This window comes from Silurus meridionalis, chromosome 8 (genome assembly GCF_014805685.1).
Source record: "Silurus meridionalis isolate SWU-2019-XX chromosome 8, ASM1480568v1, whole genome shotgun sequence".
NCBI classification, from domain to species: Eukaryota; Metazoa; Chordata; class Actinopteri; order Siluriformes; family Siluridae; genus Silurus; species Silurus meridionalis.
The window spans coordinates 111,240-132,594 of NC_060891.1; the positions used below are offsets into that span (position 1 = coordinate 111,240).

The following is a 21,355-nucleotide window of genomic DNA, read 5'->3' on the forward strand; positions in this document are numbered from 1 at the left end:
TCAGGGTTAGGGTTAGAGTCAGGGTTAGGGTCAGGGTCAGGTTTAGAGTCAGGGTCAGGGTTAGGGTCAGGGTCAGGGTTAGGGTTAGAGTCAGGGTTAGGGTCAGGGTTAGGGTCAGGGTCAGGGTCAGGGTCACTTTTACTGGGTAAACGTGCACATGAGCCAGTTCTCTCTAAAAATCCCCGTTTTTCTACAGGTTGATGGTTGAAATGAAGACTTTTCAACATGTTTGGTGTTTAGTTTTGTTTTGAGTTATAAATAACTGACCCTGTCCCTTACCTGAGCACAAGAAAAACTGTCTTGTATGAACTCAAGGCCATTTTCAGCGTGAGGGTACATGTGGAGCTCCTTTATCTTCATTACTAAGACTTGTGAGTAGGTCTGTTTTGTGGAATTGATCAAACTGAATCTGGAGTATAAATCTGATCTATTCTCATCACCATGCTTTAATGGGCTGCTTCATTAGTCCTGTGTGGTTTACTGGTACTTTACTGGATTTAAATAAAGGTTATTGATTGTTTCTCAGGAAGTTGTTTGTTTAAAACCTGGTCATATTCCAACATGGACAATATGATCTGCTGAACAGTGTAGATGCTGATACCGATTCAAATAATATCGTTTTTATTGGCAGCAGAAATATGTGCAATACCTAAAATATCTATTCTAAATTCCATGAACTATATAAGCCTTCTAGAAGTTTTAGGAATAGGGTGTTTGGGCCACACACCTGAACCAGAAGGTTCTCAAATTAATAAGCCAGCAGCAATTGTAGCCTCCCTGAGTCCCTCACTGCTACACCACGTCTACAGAGATCATCAGGATTATAGAGAAGTGCAGTAGATCAGAGCTGCATCACACACAGGATCTCACACAGTCAGAATGAACATCATCACTAAAGCAAGAAACACAATGATCACAATTCAACACGTCTCCTTTCACTGGAGCCACAACTGCACCTCCACATACATCATCTCCAGCAGAAGCAGTGATGTTCACCTCATCACATCACCCCGGGGTTTCCTGACTTTCTGTGTAAATTCTACAGGAAAGAAAATGCGTAACAACTCTGCTGAACTGTTTTGGTGACTTTTCCTCTTGATGTCCAGCTTTTCTTGAAAAGTCCGTCTTGTAAATGTGTTTGTAAATGTATCTGAGACCAAATCAGTTTCTTCTCCTCTGTCAGTCTTTGTGGAATAAAAACAGAGATTAAATGCACATGAATAGATGTGAGATTGTGCAGTTTGCTACAGATGTGGTTCGAGAGCTCTGAATAATAATGCTCTCTGACTGTCCAATCAAAAGACGTGATTAGACACCTCCTAGACAGTGATTCGAGTTGAGGTCAGTAGAAAAGGTTTACTGACCCTGACGTTCACCGCTGTAGGTTCTTACCTTCTTATTTGGAAACCAGCAGCCTGCTAACTGACTTCACTAACGAGATATTTGGTTGATTTTATTTTAGAACATAAATTGTAATGACTGTTTTGTGTTGAACTTTTTTGCAGATACGATGGACGAAGACAGCAGGCAGTGCTTCTGATCGCTTTCATGAGTCCAGTGTGTTCAATGAAACTCTGCGCATTACTCACATCCAGAGGCAACATGGTGGCCGTTACTACTGTAAGGCAGAGAACGGCTTCGGAGCTCCAGCCATTAAGTCCATTCGAGTGGACGTCTATTGTGAGTTCAACTCTACATGAAAGCCAGGAACAAACATGAAACACTGCAGATAGAACATGCCAACAACTGGTATAAACCTCCCTGAAATATCAGATACACAAGTCTCAGGTTTAGGATTAGGGTTAGGATTAGGATTAGGGTAAGGATTAGGGTTAGGATTAGGGTTAGGGTAAGGATTAGGGTTAGGATTAGGGTTAGGGTAAGGGTTAGGGTAAGGGTAAGGATTAGGATTAGGATTAGGGTTAGTTCAGCCCTCAGTAAGTGTTAAGAAAGGGTTGGGGTAAATTGTCCATGAACCATGAATGCAGTTATGCTGTTAAAGTCACAACAAATAATGTAGATTATTTATTTATAATGTCTTTCTTAAAAGCTTAATCCTGTTTAATGATCTAAATAAAAGAACATATTAATGCACAAAGTAATAAAACTGATTTAAACAGCTGCTGGATTGACAGATCAGGTGAAAAACTAAGTTTAAAACTGTTGAATAGGTTTGAGTATGAAGGGGTTCTGATGTCCCACAGAGACACACAGAGGAAATGTCCTTAATATAAAAGCCTGTGTTAAACTGTGTCTGATCTCGTGTAGGAAAAAAGCTAAAGTTAACGTTTATCAAGTGCATTCTAGTCTTTATCATTTGGAGTGGTTTTGGTCTAAACATTTAGTTTGGTGTTATTTGTATAAAGCTCATAATCAGAGTCCCAAATCAGTGTTATATTTGTAATCGATTTATTTCTTTATGTTTTAGTGGCGTTAATTAATCTCATACGTTAATTAGGGTATGAGGAAAATCTTCATGATTTTATAAGCAGCCAGGTTCGGCTCGGGTTCAGCTTGGGTTCGGCTCAGGTTAAGCTCGGGTTCGGCTCGGGTTCAGCTCGGGTCCGGCTCGGGTTCAGTTCAGGTTAAGCTTGGGTCCAGCTCGGGTTAAGATCAGGTTCGGCTCGGGTTAAGTTCAGGTTCAGCTCGGGTTAAGCTCGGGTTTGGCTCGGGATCACAGGTTGGGCTTAAACACACACCTGACTGTAGAAGGTCTTTTGTGTGTGTCTGAAGCGACACCAGACGTCAGTTGTGCAGGCAGTTGAACTTTGACCTGTTGATTGCTCAGTGATGACTGGATTATTTGATCTGCAGATCTCGATGATCCAGTAGTGACAGTACACCAAAGTGTGGGAGAAGCGAAGGAACAATTCTACTATGAAAGAACGGTTTTTCTCCGATGTGCAGCGAACTCCAACCCCCCGGTGCGCTACAGCTGGAGACGTGGACATGACTTTTTGTCTCAAGGTTCTGACAAGGGTGTGGAGATCTATGAACCTTTCTTCACACAGGTAGGCTTTAAAACATCTCCAAACATTAAAGTTATGGTTGTGATGAGGATTAAAACACTTTGATATGTTTGTAAGTTTGAGGATGAAGTTCTATCTCTCTTACTGAGGAGGGTTTTTATTGTTATGGTACATTAATATGAGCAGAAATACGATTTTTAATCCTATATTTAATCTTTTATATCCATCCTAAAAAAAATCTTACATTTTGATCAAATAAAATAAAATAAATAATCAATTAATTCATGAATAAACAGTCAATTCCAGCATTTTGCAGTGAACCTTTCTAAAAGAGATTAGATTAGTTATTTGAAATGAAGTTTTTGTACAGAACAGTGAACAATTTAAATGATGTTCAGGCCAATAAACTCTGGAGGTATCTGGTCATACGTTTCATACCGTTCATCCATGTTGGGCTTCTGACATCATTCTTCATAGTTTTGGTTTTATTGTGTTATAATGCTGCAGGTTCTCTGCCAGAATAGATTGATATTTGAAGCATTCCATGATACCATGTGACCTTCTGCCATCACCATGCTTCACCATGGCCATTGTGCTCTTTGGGTGATGAACATATTTTCCAAAGAGTTCTACCTCTGTCTCACTGGAACACATTCACACAGATACAAGTGAAAATCCTATGCAAGGTGGAGGATTGTGTCCATGAAAAATCAAAACATCACTGGGGCTCCAAACAGCAGAGTGATGTTCTGCTGTAACACAAACAAAGTGGGAAAGGTCAAGTTTTTTTCCAGATGTTGGGATTTGACTAATACCTACTAGAAAACCCAGTGTGGAATAAAACCAAGCTGTTTCTAACCAATCATAAAGTCCCCAATAAGAGAGATTGAGGATGCATCAGATTTAGACGTTTCATTGACTTTTCTCAATCTCCAAGACCACCAGGCATCACACTGTGGAACTCTCCAACATTAGCGGTGAATTCCTCCTGAACCACATTCCTTGTGTTCAGGTATCCAGTATGAGTAGTTCAGTGTGATGTTCTATGAGCACGTCAGAAAACTCCCTTTTCCACCTGGCAATCTGTGTTTTCATGTCCGGGGAGAGGGAATGAAGAGGGTCTTCACAGGTCCACACTTCTAAGACTCACCACCAGCTCCTCCCACCCAGACCACCACTTCCAGAGTCACAGGAAACACCACTCTTCATGGTTCCAGGGGATGGAGGTGGAATCTTCTACGCATCACATCGGCCCTTTTGCCTGAACTCATTGTTGAATTCTTGAATTCTATGTTAATAAATAAATATTACACATGACGCTGAAGTTTTCTTTCATGAAATTAATTTCTTGTTGTGTTTCACTGTATTTCCAACGCAGGGTGAAACGAAGATACTGAAGCTGAAAAACCTTCGCCCTCAGGACTACGCCAACTACACGTGCACTGCTTCAGTACGCAGCGTCTGCGGCATCCCTGATAAGAGTGCACTTTTCCAGCTCACCAACACTACAGGTCGGTTGTGCACACGCTGACAAACATCAAAACTTCTCTTCAGTCCTGTGTTGTGCGCTGGGAGATTTCCTGTAAAAACCACTGCTCTTATGTACCCTGTTATACAATCGCCTCAGATATGGAACAGAAATCTGAACTAATTCTAAACTAATGACTACAGAACGTCGCCTCCTGCATCACTTTGTTTTTACTGATGATTTTATTTCTCTACAAAATCTGATTGCAGCACGCAGTCTTTATCTCTGACTGTCTGCTAGGTGTCTGGTCTGTCTGTATCTCCAGCGCAATGATGTAGAGGCACAAATTACACCCAAATATCCCTTTAATCTCCAACTTCTTTTACCCAGCTCAGATCCTTCAGTTTTTAAAGATGGTCAGAGGAACGAAGCCAGGAACAGGTTCATGTGTGTAGTTATGTGTAGATCAGCTTTTTATAAACAATGAAAGTACTGTTTTTCTGCTTGTCTTTCTTAATTAGCGTCTCCAAGTATTAAGCTGCTAGCAGAGGATTCCATAGTGGCCAACCCTGGACAGACCCTGACACTCCTGTGTGTAAGCACAGGAGGAGAACCTACACCGGTCCTCACATGGATACGACATGGCGAGAATCTTCCTCTAAATAGTCTTCTGAAAGGTGGAACTCTTACTATACCTTCAATCAGCACAGAGGACTCGGGCGTCTACAGCTGCATTGCCAGCAACAATGTGGGGAACCCAGGCAAGAAATCCACAAACATCATCGTGAGAGGTTTGTGCTAAGTTTCTCACTGTGCACTTTAAAATACTCAGGTCATAATCGCTCTTTTTTCAGTCTCAGTGTTTCTGAAATGTACGTATAAAACTCTTTTTCTCTAATCTTATCGGCTGAAAAGGTTCCGAGAATAAAGTCAGAGCAGAACCTGAATAATGCACAGAACAGTTCATACTGTATCTTCATTCAATCACATTCAACTGCCAACAATCTACAGAATAAACTTTATATAAGTCAATATTACAAATAAAATCGTCTTATAACTATGACATGATCATCTGTTTCTACTGTAGAGGTGTTGAGCCGTGGTATTTAAAACTGTTCAGTTTCTGCTTCAAATTAAACTCCAGTAAAATCATTCAAACAAACGGTTTTCTTCAACCTGTAATTTATTTATAAACTCAGAACATTCACCCACACAATCTACACAATTTACACCACCTACACTAACTACACAAACTACACAATCTACACCACCTACATCAGCTACACTAACTACACAATCTACACCACCTACACTAACTACACAAATTACACCACCTACACAAACTACACAATCTACACCACCACATCAGCTACACTAACTACACAATCTACACCACCTACACTAACTGCACAAACTACACCACATGCACTAACTACACAAACTGCACAATCTACACCACCTACATCAGCTACACTAACTACACAATCTACACCACCTGCACTAACTACACAAACTACACCACCTGCACTAACTACACAATCTACACCACCTACACCAACTACACAATCTACACCACCTACATCAGCTACACTAACTACACAAACTACACCACCTACACAAACTACACAATCTACACCACCTACATCAGCTACACTAACTACACAATCTACACCACCTACACTAACTGCACAAACTACACCACATACACTAACTACACAAACTACACAATCTACACCACCTACATCAGCTACACTAACTACACAATCTACACCACCTACACTAACTACACAAACTACACCACCTACACTAACTACACAAACTACACCACCTACACCAACTACACAATCTACACCACCTACATCAGCTACACTAACTACACTAACTACACCACCTACACTAACTACACAAACCACACAATCTACACCACCTGCATCAGCTACACTAACTACACAATCTACACCACCTACACTAACTACACAAACTACACAATTTACACCACCTACATCAGCTACACTAACTACACAATCTACACCACCTACACTAACTACACATTCTACAGCACCTACATCACCCACACAAACTACACAATTTACACCACCTACACTAACTACACAAACTACACAATTTACACCACCTACACTAACTACACAAACTACACAATTTACACCACCTACACTAACTACACAAACTACACAATTTACACCACCTACACTAACTACACAATTTACACCACCTACATCAGCTACACAAACTACAATCTACACCACCTGCACTAACTACACAATCTACACCACCTACATCAACTACACAATCTACACTAACCACACAAACTACACAATTTACACCACCTACATCAGCTACACTAACTACACAATCTACACCACCTACACTAACTACACAATCTACACCACCTACATCAACTACACAATCTACACCACCTACACTAACCACACAAACTACACAATTTACACCACCTACATCAGCTACACTAACTACACAATCTACACCACCTACACTAACTACACAATTTACACCACCTACATCAGCTACACTAACTACACAACCAACACCACCTACAAACTACACAATTTACACCACCTACATCAGCTACACTAACTACACAATCAACACCACCTACATCAGCTACACAAACTACACAATCTACACCACCTACATCAGCTACTAACTACACAAACTACACCACCTACACAAACTACAATTTACACCACCCACACTAACCACACAATCTACACCACCACATCAGCTACACAATCTACACAATTTACACCACCACACTAACTACACAATCTACACCACCTACATCAGCTACACAAACTACACAATTTACACCACCTACACTAACTACAAACTACACAATTTACACCACCTACACTAACTACACAATTTACACCACCTACATCAGCTACACAACTACACAATCTACACCACCTACACTAACTACACACAATCTACACCACCTACATCAACTACACAGTCTACACTAACCACAAACTACACAATTTACACCACCTGCATCAGCTACACTAACTACACAATCTACACCACCTACACTAACTACACACAATCTACACCACCTACATCAACTGCACAATCTACACCACCTACACTAACCACACAAACTACACAATTTACACCACCTACATCAGCTACACTAACTACACAATCTACACCACCTACACTAACTACACAATTTACACCACCTACATCAGCTACACTAACTGCACAACCAACACCACCTACACAAACTACACAATTTACACCACCTACATCAGCTACACTAACTACACAATCAACACCACCTACATCAGCTACACAAACTACACAATCTACACCACCTACATCAGCTAAAAAAAAACTACACAATCTACACCACCTACACAACTACACAATTTACACCACCTACACTAACCACACAAACTACACATTTACACCACCTACATCAGCTACAAACTACACAATTTACACCACCTACACTAACTACACAAACTACACAATTTACACCACCTGCACTAACTACACAATTTACACCACCTACATCAGCTACACTAACTACACAAACTACAATTTACACCACCCACACTAACTGCACAATCTACACCACCTACATCAACTACACTAACTACACTAACTACACAAACTGCACAATTTACACCACCTACATCAGCTACACTAACTACACAATCTACACCACCCACACTAACTACACAATCTACACCACCTACACAAACTACACCACCTACACTAACTACAATCTACACCACCCACACTAACTGCACAGTTTACACCACCTACATCAGCTACACTAACTGCACAATCTACACCACCTGCACTAACTACACAATTTACACCACCTACATCAGCTACACTAACTACACTAACTGCACAACCAACACCACCTACACAAACTACACAATTTACACCACCTACATCAGCTACACTAACTACACAATCAACACCACCTACATCAGCTACACAAACTACACAATCTACACCACCTACATCAGCTAAAAACTACACAATCTACACCACCTACACTAACTACACAATTTACACCACCCACACTAACTACACAATCTACACTACCTACATCAGCTACACAAACTACAATTTACACCACCTACACTAACTACACAATCTACACCACCTACATCAGCTACACTAACTACACAATCAACACCACCTACACTAACTACACAAACTACACAATCTACACCACCTACATCAGCTACACTAACTACACAATCAACACCACCTACACTAACTTCACAAACTACACAATCTACACCACACTAACTACACCACCTACATCAGCTACACTAACTACACAATCTATACCAACTACACAATCTACACCACCTACACTAACTACACAATCTATACCACCTACATCAGCTACACTAACTACACAATCTACACCACCTACATCAACTACACTAACTACACAATCTATACCACCTACTCTAACTACACCAACAACAGACATCCCAGTTACCTACAGTATAATCTACCCTCATTCTAACCACTGGTGTCCCACAGGATTGTGCACTGCTCTACTACCTGTTTACTCAACTGTGTACTGTAGCTCTAAATAACTCCATAATCAAAAAGCAGAAGACACTTCCCTGTCTACATCAAAGGGACTGAAGAGTGTCTCTATGCTCCTGGGTGTCCACATCTGTCCTTACACTGTAACAGCATCTATACTTTTATATCCACTATAGAAGATACAGATGTGGATGCTTTGAGCCAGATGCTTTGGCCATTGTAAAAAACACTGATAAAATGGAATTGAATATTTCTAGGACATTTGATGATGAGGTTTAATGGATTTGTCATCTTTCGTCCATCAGCTTTCAGTAATGGAATGTCGCTGCTCTGCTTTATGACTGACTGTATGTCTGGAGCTTTTAGTTTTGAGCCCTGCATGCTCACGTCTCAGTTTGACTTTTTTCTGCTCATATTTCAGTGTAATTACACCATTAGGCACGTAGTAACAGTGCAGCTCAGTGGACAGTAAGCACTTCTTATAATGAGCTCTTTAGGCTATTAGAGGGGGAGCTGGATGAGCCAGAAGCTTTGCTTCTGCACAGATGGCAGAATCTCATTTGATACAAAATACACAATGGATTGGGAAGAAAACGATATTACATGGGAGGATTGTGAACTCTAGTAATCTCACTGCATGCTTCTGTTGCCACCTGCACTGAGCTTAGCACAGGTGCATCTCTGAACTCTTTCCATGTCCTTGTGAGACAGATGAAGGAACATACACACTCAGATAATGTAATGTGGCAGGGGGATGCTGAGCCCATTGATTTTACATTATTCAGCATTTGGGATGACATGACCGGAGCATTCAGCCCCTTTCAGCCAGGATCAGTTGTGTAGTGTACAAAGCTGTATAATACCTTCTGCCCAGATTCAAACAAATGTTGCAAATCCGACATGACCACAGATCAGTGTACTGAGGGAGACGGACCCACTCAAAATGTACAGTAAAAACACTGCTAGAGCTCCTTACAGCAGAGTAATGGAATGTTTTCAATCAGCCCAGTAATCACCTGACCTTAACCCACCTGACCTCAACACACCTGACCTTAATCCACCTGACCTCGACACACCTGACCTTGACACACCTTGACACACCTGACCTCGACACACCTGACCTCGACACACCTGACCTTGACTCACCGGACCTTAACACACCTGACCTTAACCCACCTGACCTCAACCCACCTGACCTCGGCTCACCTGACCTTAACACACCTGACCTCGACTCACCTGACCTCGACTCACCTGACCTCGACACATCTGACCTCGACTCACCTGACTCATCTGACCTCTACTCACCTGACCTTAACACACCTGACCTCAACACACCTGACCTCAACACATCTGACCTTGACTCACCTGACCTCGACTCACCTGACTCACCTGACCTCGACTCACCTGACCATAACCGACCTGACCTCGACTCACCTGACCTTAACCCACCTGACCTCAGCACACCTTTTACTTACTGCAGTCACACTGAAGGCAAAAAGACCCACAAATAAGCAGTTGCTGAAGCACAATGATGTGTGTGAATGACGACACACAGTCATGGGAAGAAATTTTAACTAAGAATTACTGAAGTCATGAAGATGTTGACTGAAAGGTTTCTAGTTTCTACATGAGGTTTACTAATGAATCTTGTTGAGGTGTGGAACAGAACTGCAGCAGATCGCAGTTGGAGAGGAAATAATGCCCTCTGTGCCACATTGTGCTCAAATCACTGCCACCATACACATGTGGATTATTGAGCTATTCTTTAGATTCATTCTGAATGTAATTAGTCTTTAAATGCAGGATTTAATGTTCAATAATATTGCAGGTGTTCTCAGAGTTCCTCTTCCGAAAGCCTGGTCCATCTTTCTTTATTTGTGGAGACACAATAAATATATTATAGTCAATCTACACTATATAATACTTCATGTCCTCCTCATCATGTCCAGGTCTGAAGAAAGGTCGTTTTTGGATCACACCTGACCCATATCACAATGATGACAACATCCAAATTGGACGTGAGGTGAAGATCTCATGCCAGGTGGAGGCCATGCCAGCTGAGGAGCTTATCTTTAGCTGGCTGAAGAACGGTCGAGGTCTTCGCAGCTCTGAGCGCATGGTCATCACCCACACTGAAGCTGATGGTGCACCAGGAACCACTAACCTGGACATCATTGACCTCAAATTCACAGATTTTGGCACCTACACATGTGTGGCATCACTCAAAAATGGAGGCATACCTGAGATTAGCATTGATGTTAACATCTCATCCACCACAGGTGAGTGCGGATACAGAGGTTCTAATGGACAGGAAAGTGGTTCAACCAACCAACCAATGGAACATGGACTTCATTCTTAATCTTAATTATTAATGTGATATTTTAACACTCGAGCATCTGTTCATCCTGCAAAAGTGTCTTCATTTGTTGAACCTGTTTCTGTTGTCCCAGAGGAAGGGAGGCTTCAGGGCAATTCATTAACATAAAAGTGACTGTGTCTGGGTGAGAAGATCAGAAGGTTGTGTTTCTTGTCTGTGTTCTGTGGTTTGTTTTATATGTAAATCCTACACTGGCCTCTCATTAGACCTCCTCCGGCTGCCTGTGGGTTATAAAGTGGATGTCCGTGGCTGCAAACATAATTTAATTCTTAATATTTTATTTTAGTTCGGGCAGCTGATGTTTATAAAGTTATAAAGATAGTTTCACTGGAACGTTACTAGTTCTAAAAAAGACCTACATATAAAACATATTTTCTACTAAATTACGGCAGAGTTGTTGATCTTTTCTACCCCAGTTCCCCCGAGCCTGACGGTCCCGAGAGGGAAGTCCCCTTTAGTGGTGAAAGAGTCTGAGACGGTGGAGCTGCAGTGTCTGGTGTCAGGCAAACCCAAACCCATTATCCTGTGGTCCCACGCTGACAGAGAAGCTCCCATGCCAGATGGAAGCATGCAGATGGAGAGTTACGATGGCATTCTGCGCATTGTTAACGTCTCACGTGAAATGAGCGGCACATATCGATGCCAGACGAGTCAATACAACGGCTTTAACGTCAAGCCCAGAGAAGCTCTCATTGAGCTCATTGTTCAGTGTGAGTCTCCAAAAGGCATACTTCTTTAATTAGGCAAAAAGACTAATTAAAATATTTGGGATCGTATATCATGAGCTTCATTCAAGAATTCAGTTATTTTATTAGGTCTTTATTTGTTTGTCTTTTTTGTTTGACAGACCCCCCTGCAGTGGAGCCGACGTACACAGAGTTACGCCAGGGTCTGGGGCGGGCGTTCACAATCACCTGCAGAGTTCTGCGTGCACATCCTTCACGTGTGCTGAAATACGAGTGGAAGCTGGGCTCACGCCTCCTCACCATGGGCCAGCTGGATACACGTGATGATACAGAGTACCAGGTCAGGGCACTGAACCGTGAGGGCTATGGTGCCTACACCTGCGACATCACCAACGAAGCCGGTTCTGGACGCTGTACTTTTCTTGTCACTGGTAAGACTGAGGCGTTTATGGGCTCGGCTCCTTTACTGCAGATACACGAGGGGATGAGCTCCTCTAAAGCACATGGATAAAATCCACACATTCAGATACAATCGAGGATCTTTAACAGAATGTACCATAAACAGTAGTGACCAAAACGATGTAGTGACATTTTTACTACAGTCGCATGCAGTTTGGGATGCAAATATTTACACCCAGATACACACACACACACACACACACACACATAAATGAGCGGTAAATGTACCGTAAAGCTTTATAAATGTGGATCCTCAGATCAGGAGTGTTAAACTTCTACTTGTGTGAAATAAACACTTATATGAAGTTCTGCTGATTTCAGGGAAGGCCTTCGCTCCAGAATTCTACTATGACACGTACAGTGCACTGTGGCAGAACAAACCCAGAGTATACGGTTTTAAACTCCAGTGGACGCAGATGAACCCCAACACAGTGGACCGCATCATGGCCTACAGGCTTGGTATTAAACAGGTCCATCAATTTTCTCTCTTTTCTCTCCACTGTCACACACTGCAAGATATTTACACGCACTCACATGTTTTTCATTTCATTAGTCATTATTTATTTTATTTCTCTGATCATGTTATTAGAAATCACTCGTCTTAGTCATAAAAGTAATGAGTTTTTCGGGCTCAGACAGGACAACAGAGATGGTGGGAGCAGGAGATCCCGATGGAAGGCACCATTCAGAAAGGTGAGCTCATTACCTACAACTTGACTGAGCTTGTGAAACCTGAGGCCTACCAGGTCCGCTTAACCCCCATCACTCGCTTTGGAGAAGGAGATTCCACTGAGAGGATCATCTACTACAGTGGTGAGTACAATGAGATCGGATTTTGTCCGAGTTACACGACAGAACTGTATATGTTTCATACTCAAAAAGTGAATAAATGAATAAAACTAATGTTTCAGTTTTCTAGCACTGGTTCTTCTGTCATTAAGAATATTTCGACTCTTATTGTGAACGCTGGTGAACTCACAGCTGCACACTTTTCTTGGAAAAGACTTTGAGCTAATCTTTCATTAGGCAGGTCCCATGCTGCAGAAGAAGAATCATCTGAATCAATCAAAAATGACCATAATGGCCTCATTAGCTGCTCTTTAACTTATTCCAGAAACAAGATTTAAACTGTAATTATTTTCCCCAAACATCTCAAAATTAAACTTCTCCACTGAAGAGTATCAGCTCAGGAACTGGCTGATAAAACTGTCTTGAGGGAAATGTTCTGGACTCATATCTCCTGGCAGTGGAATGTTCTGGTATATAGGATTCACCTGAGGAACTGCCCTCTGATTTATAGGCAGTTCAGTAAAGTGTGGTGCAGGAACTCTGTCTTTAGTTCATTCATTTTAAAGATGTAAAGTCTCTCTGACTGCATTCTCCACACCTCGAATCCCTCCAGCTTTCTCCTTAATAACCTCTTTTCTTGCTCTATTCTCTTCCCTTTGATCAGATTTTTATCAGTATAATGTTTTTAACAGTGGACATTTACACAAATCGATAGATTAAAGCTTAAAGTATGCATAATGAGCAAGCTGGAGGAAATGACCTTCTTCATGGTTCTTATGTGGAAAAATCCACTGGAAGTCCTTGTGCAGAAATCGACTGATTCTACTGATGAAACCTTCATCCAGAAGTGGGAATTAAACTACTGTAACTTACTGTAACTTACCATCAACCTTCACATTTACACCATTAGGAGAAGCTCTTATACAAAGCCACTTACACACGTCTCATTCATGACTGAGCAGCAGTGTGGTTAAGGGCCTTGCTCAGGGGTCCAGAAGTGAGAACTTGGGGCTGGGATTTAAATTCATGACTTTATGAAAGGTACCATTAAATAACGCCTGTTTTCTTCTCTTCACATATTTTCACATCAGTGTCTTTTGTGTGAAATCGTTTTCTGTCTTCACCCACATACATTTATTTTAAGTGTCATTTCCACACTACAGGAGGCAGATTACAGCACCTGCTCCTACAGAGAACATCCATCACATCACTACTCTGTACATCTACATCCCACAGGCTGCTCCTACAAGTCCATCTTAAATCTCAGTGCTATTGTATATTTCAAACCTGCAGAGGAACAACACATGTTCTACACGGTTTCTTCTGATTCACAGGGTTTCACTCTGATTTTAGCTGCGTAGAGAACTTTCCTCCACACTCACACACAGGCTGCTTTTGAGTTAAATGGAAAGTGACGTATGAAGCTGAGAAGTTCACCTGTGCATTTCACCACCCATCAGAGGAGCAAAAGTCCACACACCCTTCACTCAGTAGAAGTGCAGATACTGAGGTTTTAAAGATTCTGGTAAAAGTAAAGAAGTTTGTGCTCCGACATGTTCTTCAGTAAAAACTGGTGATTATTACGACCTGTTTTAGCGTCACGCTGGAAACTGAACCTCACGTCATATTAATATCACGGCTGTCAATCAACTCACGTGTTTAATTACGATTAATCACAACTTAATCACAAAAACAACTTAATCTACCTTAAATTAATACTTTACGTTTTTTATACTCTAATAAACATGAACACGCAGAAATATTGATGCTTTATGCAAATGTATGTTTATTATTAGTGAAACTAAACTCAAGACTAAATATTCCTGTAAATGTTTTAAAGTAATTATAGTGTTTACTGATTTAATTGTATTTTTCCGTGGATTTTCTTTATATCTGAGTAAAGAAGGACGTCGTGAGTAAACGTGTTGCGCTAAACTCTTTTATATTTATTTATATTTTGAATAAAAGCGTTTTAAACAGGAATGTGCTGCATTAATGACGTGTTAATAAAATGAGTGCCGTTAGAATCCGTTAAAGGGATCATTTTGATAAATTAATATATTAATACAAAACTAATTTCAAATGTTGTTCTCTAAAGAATGTAACCAGGGGCTGAAGATCCACGTATAAAACACAAGCAGAGAAAAATGATGATGATCAGGAATGTGAACGTCTGTGGAGTGAGACAGGAGATGAAACACCAGTGGATTGAAAAAGCAGCACAATGACAGGAAGCAGGTCGATGTGCTGAAATCCACACAATGAGAAGAAAAAATATTCACATTTCACCAAACAGATTAAAACTAAAGTAACGAGTCTGTTTTAAAATGTAAACAGTAGAAAATACAGATATTTGTGTAAAAATGTAAATAAGTGAAAAACTGATAGCAGAAAAATCGACTTAATACAGTAACAGTGTTTCATCACTTCCTCCTCTGACACACATCAATAACCAGCTTCTGCTTTATCCATATCCACTGTCCGAGTCCTGTCCAATCTATCTCCTGCCCCAAGCTCACTCTCTCTCTCTCTCTTTCTATCTCTCTCCCCTTCTCTCTCTCTCTCTCTCTCTTTATTTCTCTCTCTCTCTCTCTCTCTCTCTCTCTCTCTCTCTCTCTCTCTCTCTCTCTCTCTCTTTATTTCTCTCTCTCTCTCTCTCTCTCTCTCTCTCTTTATTTCTCTCTCTCTCTCTCTCTCTCTCTCTCTCTCTCTCTCTCTCTTTCTCTCTCTCTCTCTCTCTCTCTCTCTCTCTCTCTCTCTCTCTCTCTTTATTCTCTCTCTCTCTCCTCTCTCTCTCTCTCTTTATTTCTCTCTCTCTCTCTCTCTCTCTCTCTCTCTCTCTCTCTGTCTCTCTCTCTCTCTCTCTCTCTCTCTCTCTCTCTCTCTCTCTCTCTCTCTCTCTCTCTTTATTTCTCTCTCTCTCTCTCTCTTTATTTCTCTCTCTCTCTCTCTCTCTCTCTCTCTCTCTCTCTCTCTCTCTCTCTCTCTCTCTCTCTCTCTCACTACTGTAATATAAATCTCTCTCTTGTAAATGAAACCCCAGAGATCAGCTCTATTCTTCCAGATGTTCTCACTGTCTGTTATTATACAGTAATATTACATTATTGACTGTAACTCCTCCTGAGATGTGACTGTTTTCTCCTCTGATTTGCAGCTCCTGTAAACCCTCACTGGAGTGAGTATCTTTTGACTCTGCAATGTTTCTAACTCAGTTTAGAGATACACTTTAGAGCAGGGGGTCTGGTTTGGGCTCTGGGCCCAGTTTCATTGTCCTGGAGTTTCTTTTCTGTTACAGTGTAGAAGAAATACCACGTACCCGTGTTACCTTTAACCCGACACTGGTGCCTTCAACTTTTGCAAGATAGAAAAAACATTGTGAGAACAGTGATGTTAAAGAGCTGGAAATCAGAGAAGTTCTTTTGTTAAGAGAAAGTCGTATGTGTGTGTGTCATATGTCAGGAAACAGTGGTAATTAAGACATTTTACACAATATTAATTAATTTAATATGAATATTAAGACATTACGGGCAGAAGGAGTGAGGTGCAGGAGAAGATTTCTGTAGGTAGTTAGTTGTAATATGGTGCATTGAAAAGGTTCCTCTGCTGGTGAAAAAGTGCTTAAAGCAGTGAAGGTTTTTTAGTCTTTTAGATAATCAAGATCAAATTGCAGTAGGTACAGACATCAATATACGTATTAAACTTTAAAGTTTTAAATATTTTTGAATATTTTATGAATAATACTTCATCATCAGGAGGGACACGTGAGTCACGTGGACACGTGTTGCCTGAAACAGTTTAATCTGAACTCGTTTGGAAACGTTTTTACCCCCTGCTTTAGAGATACAATTAATGTTTAATTAATTACAATTAATGTTGTAATTATGGATTTAACATGAATCTGGTTCTTACTTATGAATTCTACCTTTTCATTGTTCATCCTACAGGTAAATTTCACTGTGGTTTTGATGAAGAAGCTGTGTGCATGTTCACCCAAGACAAGACTGAGGAATTTGACTGGACCAGACACAGTGCTGCTACCAGAGACACCAAATACACTCCCAATACCGGACCAAGCAGTGACCACAGCGGCTCAAAGCAGGGTATCTCACACACACACACACACACACACACACACACACACACACCACACACACACACACACACACACACACACACACTCACACACACACTCACACACACACACACACACACACACACACACACACACTCTCACACACACACACACACACTCTCACACACACTCTCACACACTCTCACACACACACTCTCACACACTCTCACACACACACACACACACACACACACACACACACACACACACACACACACACACACACACACACACACACACACACACACACACACACACACACCTCACACACACACACACACACACACTCTCACACTCACACTCTCACACTCACACACTCTCACACTCTCACACTCTCACACTCTCTCACACACACACACACACACACACACACACACACACTCACACACACACACACACACACACTCACTCACACTCACACTCACACACACACACACACACACGCACACACACGCACACAGGAAGTTCTCCTGATGTTACAGCGCCGGACTGGAGGGAAGCAGGCAGTGCATGTTTTGTATGTTTTTGAGTTTTATAGCTAGAAATAAGGCACATGGAAGTTCAGCAGGAATGTAATGTGAACACCTCACCACACTCAGCTCAACATGAAGCACATTTTCTTTGTAGATCTTTAAATCAAAGAGAATCACATTGTGTTCACTGCAGTGTACCAGAATCAGACACGTTATCACTGTGTGCTAACGTGGTTTTCTTCTGCATTCTCTGCCCCAGGTTATTACATGTACATTGAAACATCACGCCCTCGTCAGGAAGGAGATAAAGCACGATTGTTGACACCACTGTTCAGTGTTGCGCCAAAAAAACCCTATGGGAGTGTGTCCAATAATCCCACCTACTGCTTCAGCCTGTACTACCATATGTATGGGAAACATATAGGTAAATTTTACTCATCATTCCAAAGCTGTTCTTTCATTCCATTGATTTCTATTCGAGGCATGTGAAGGAAAGAGTTCAGAAACACAAGATCAGGTCACAGCATTTTACTGCACTCTAAAGTTCAAGCTTGGTAAACTCTGACCTTCTACAGACTGATGATTAACTCAAATAACATTTCCAGCTCCATCACTGAAAGCACTTTTCTGTCCAGGATCTATTGAAATCATTCCAGAGCACTTGTCTTCTGTAACTCGATTGAAGATGAGTGTAGGTTTCATGTCTATGCCAGCATGCACTTGCACTCAGGATCATGAGGACCACGCCACCTTCACACACAAACACGTAACCGCGATTTTTGCTTCACAAATCCGTCTGACATTCCGGTGAAATCCACCTCACCAGGCCATGTCAAGGCTACAGAGAGCCTTCAGGTTGAAGAACTCAAACCACACCAGCCAGAATGAACCTTCTGAGAGGAGCTGCAGGGAAGGTGCATTTTTTATTGCAGAGTAAAATATAATACGGTATTTTATTCAAATTTCTATTAAGTGTAGTTTTGTACTTGAGTTTTTATTCACACCAAATTTCTGTTCTTTTGAAAAAAGCAGATTTTTATATTACACTGGAAGTGTTTATAATCAGTGCTCATTTTCAGGAGGTTTAAATGACATGGGTGAACACTTCAGCTCCATCCAGACCTTCTTCCTTACCCAGATCTCAAACACTCTGGTTCAGCATCGTGTCATTTCTCCTTATGACCTTCCAGTTCCCTTAATCAGTTCTGATCACTTCTGTGTTTTAAGGTTCACTGAATGTGTATTTAAGACAGAAGAGTCAGACTGGTGAAGACAGTCCTGTATGGACCTTGACTGGGAACCAAGGAGATCACTGGAAACAAGCTCGAGTAAACATTCACCCTACTTCATCCTTCCAGGTGAGAAAATACAGCCAACAACCCAAAACGCACACAATTTCACAGGCTGCAACTGAAAACTGTGGAGGATCATTAATGAGCTCCTGCATATTAAAAGCAAATATTATTGGAGGTTTGAGGAGAAAAGAAATGACACATGGAATTGCTCTAAGAGTTCACAGTCAGAGGTTTCAGACCAGAACGTTTTCAGGGCACATACTGAACCCTTCTCATTCCCTCACCGCTTCATCAGTGCAGGTCACCAGTTACTGCACCAGGAGATCAGCAGCAGATGATGCCTGATTACATTTTATCAGTGGGGGCTGGAAGCAGCATTCCACTTTCCACAAAGTGTTTCCCTCTCCTCACTACACTGGTGTTCAGTCACTCAGTATCAACTTTCTCACATTGCTGGACACGCCCACCTCCAGTTTCCAAACGTTCTGTTGCTCATGTCACCAGAGGTCACGGACTCGGACTTTCCAGTCACTTTGTCTTTGCGCGTTGCTGCACAGTGAGCGTCACTTTCACTTGTTTTGCTTGTTCTTTATTTAGTTTTGTTTATATTGTGGTCTAGGCCCAGGTCATGTCTTCACCCCGTCCTGTCATTCGTTATTTACACTTTATTATTGCACCTTTTCTGCCCTTCAGTTTTTCTTTTTAGATTTACATTTCATGTTGCAATTTGTATTTATGCAGTGTCTTTTGGAGCCTTGTGCTTTTTAATTTGTGCTTCATGTTGCATCTTTTCCTGTGTTACTGTGTAGATCTTTGCATGGTCCATGTGTGTAGATCTGTGTGTGGATCTGTGTGTAGATCTGATGTGTGGATCTGTGTGTGGATCTGATGTGTGGATCTGTGTGTAGATCTGTGTGTGGATCTGTGTGTAGATCTGATGTGTGGATCTGATGTGTGGATCTGTGTGTAGATCTGTGTGTAGATCTGTGTGTGGATCTGTGTGTAGATCTGTGTGTAGATCTGATGTGTGGATCTGTGTGTGGATCTGATGTGTAGATCTGTGTGTAGATCTGTGTGTAGATCTCATGTGTGGATCTGTGTGTAGATCTCTGTGTAGATATGATGTGTGTAGATCTGATGTGTGTAGATCTGTGCATGGTCCATGTGTGTAGATCTGATGTGTGTAGATCTGTGCATGGTCCATGTGTGTGGATCTGTGTGTGGATCTGTGTGTAGATCTGATGTGTAGATCTGTGTGTGGATCTGTGTGTAGATCTGATGTGTGGATCTGTGTGTAGATCTGATGTGTGTAGATCTGTGTGTAGATCTGATGTGTGTAGATCTGATGTGTGGATCTGTGTGTAGATCTGTGTGTAGATCTGTGTGTGGATCTGTGTGTAGATATGATGCGTGTAGATCTGTGCATTGTCCATGTTTGGTCGTTTGTTACTTGTGCTCCACATGGCACTAATGTTTCTGAATTTTAACTCTGCATACACTACAGACCTCAAACCACATCTAAACACCTTCCCCTTCCAGCAGGTCCACAACAGCCCTGTTTTTCTCTCCCTTTAGACTTTATTCTCACTCAGTGTCCTCATGAACCACCATCAACATGTGTTTATTGAGACTTTACAGCACTTTGTATAAGCAGTTGATAAGGAGGTGTGTGTATAATAATAAATACTGCAAATGTAAATGTATTTCTCATCAAACAAACCACTGATTCATCACGAGTGCTTTTCTGTTTAAAACTGTTTTATCCTGCATTTCTCAGGAAACACTGCCGCCTGGTGTCTGAATGAGATTATTACATTTTATTATATTAGATATGATATAACATTATTTAGTTTATTTATATATTTTTAATCATAAAACATGTTATTTATTGTTACATTGAGAAACCACAATATTAATTACTTATTTGTTGTATTATTATTATTATTGTTGTTTGTGTAGATGATTTTGGAAGGTGTCCGTGGTTCTGGTATTGAAGGAGACATTGCGATAGACGATGTTGTTATTGAGGAGGGAGAATGTCGAGACCCGCCTCCTAACAGTAGTGAGTATATTAGCAAAGAATTAGTTTCATTATATATTATTATTGTTAATAGAACTGTTTATTTGTTGTCATTTACAGA

General features: G+C 41.2%; 1 protein-coding gene across 1 annotated transcript in view; it reads left to right on the forward strand.

Annotated features, from left to right (window-relative positions):
* Positions 1-21,355, forward strand: part of mdga2a (MAM domain containing glycosylphosphatidylinositol anchor 2a) — a 31,832-nt gene that overhangs the window by 8,176 nt on the left and 2,301 nt on the right. Inside the window, exons 3-16 of the mRNA XM_046855571.1 lie at positions 1,506-1,680; positions 2,815-3,011; positions 4,348-4,480; positions 4,959-5,228; positions 10,953-11,282; positions 11,797-12,090; positions 12,228-12,497; positions 12,847-12,995; positions 13,161-13,338; positions 16,469-16,489; positions 17,259-17,414; positions 18,179-18,343; positions 19,147-19,277; positions 21,174-21,276. Of these exons, the coding sequence (XP_046711527.1) occupies positions 1,506-1,680; positions 2,815-3,011; positions 4,348-4,480; positions 4,959-5,228; positions 10,953-11,282; positions 11,797-12,090; positions 12,228-12,497; positions 12,847-12,995; positions 13,161-13,338; positions 16,469-16,489; positions 17,259-17,414; positions 18,179-18,343; positions 19,147-19,277; positions 21,174-21,276 (2,572 nt within the window). The remainder of the gene's footprint in view (positions 1-1,505; positions 1,681-2,814; positions 3,012-4,347; positions 4,481-4,958; positions 5,229-10,952; positions 11,283-11,796; positions 12,091-12,227; positions 12,498-12,846; positions 12,996-13,160; positions 13,339-16,468; positions 16,490-17,258; positions 17,415-18,178; positions 18,344-19,146; positions 19,278-21,173; positions 21,277-21,355) is intronic.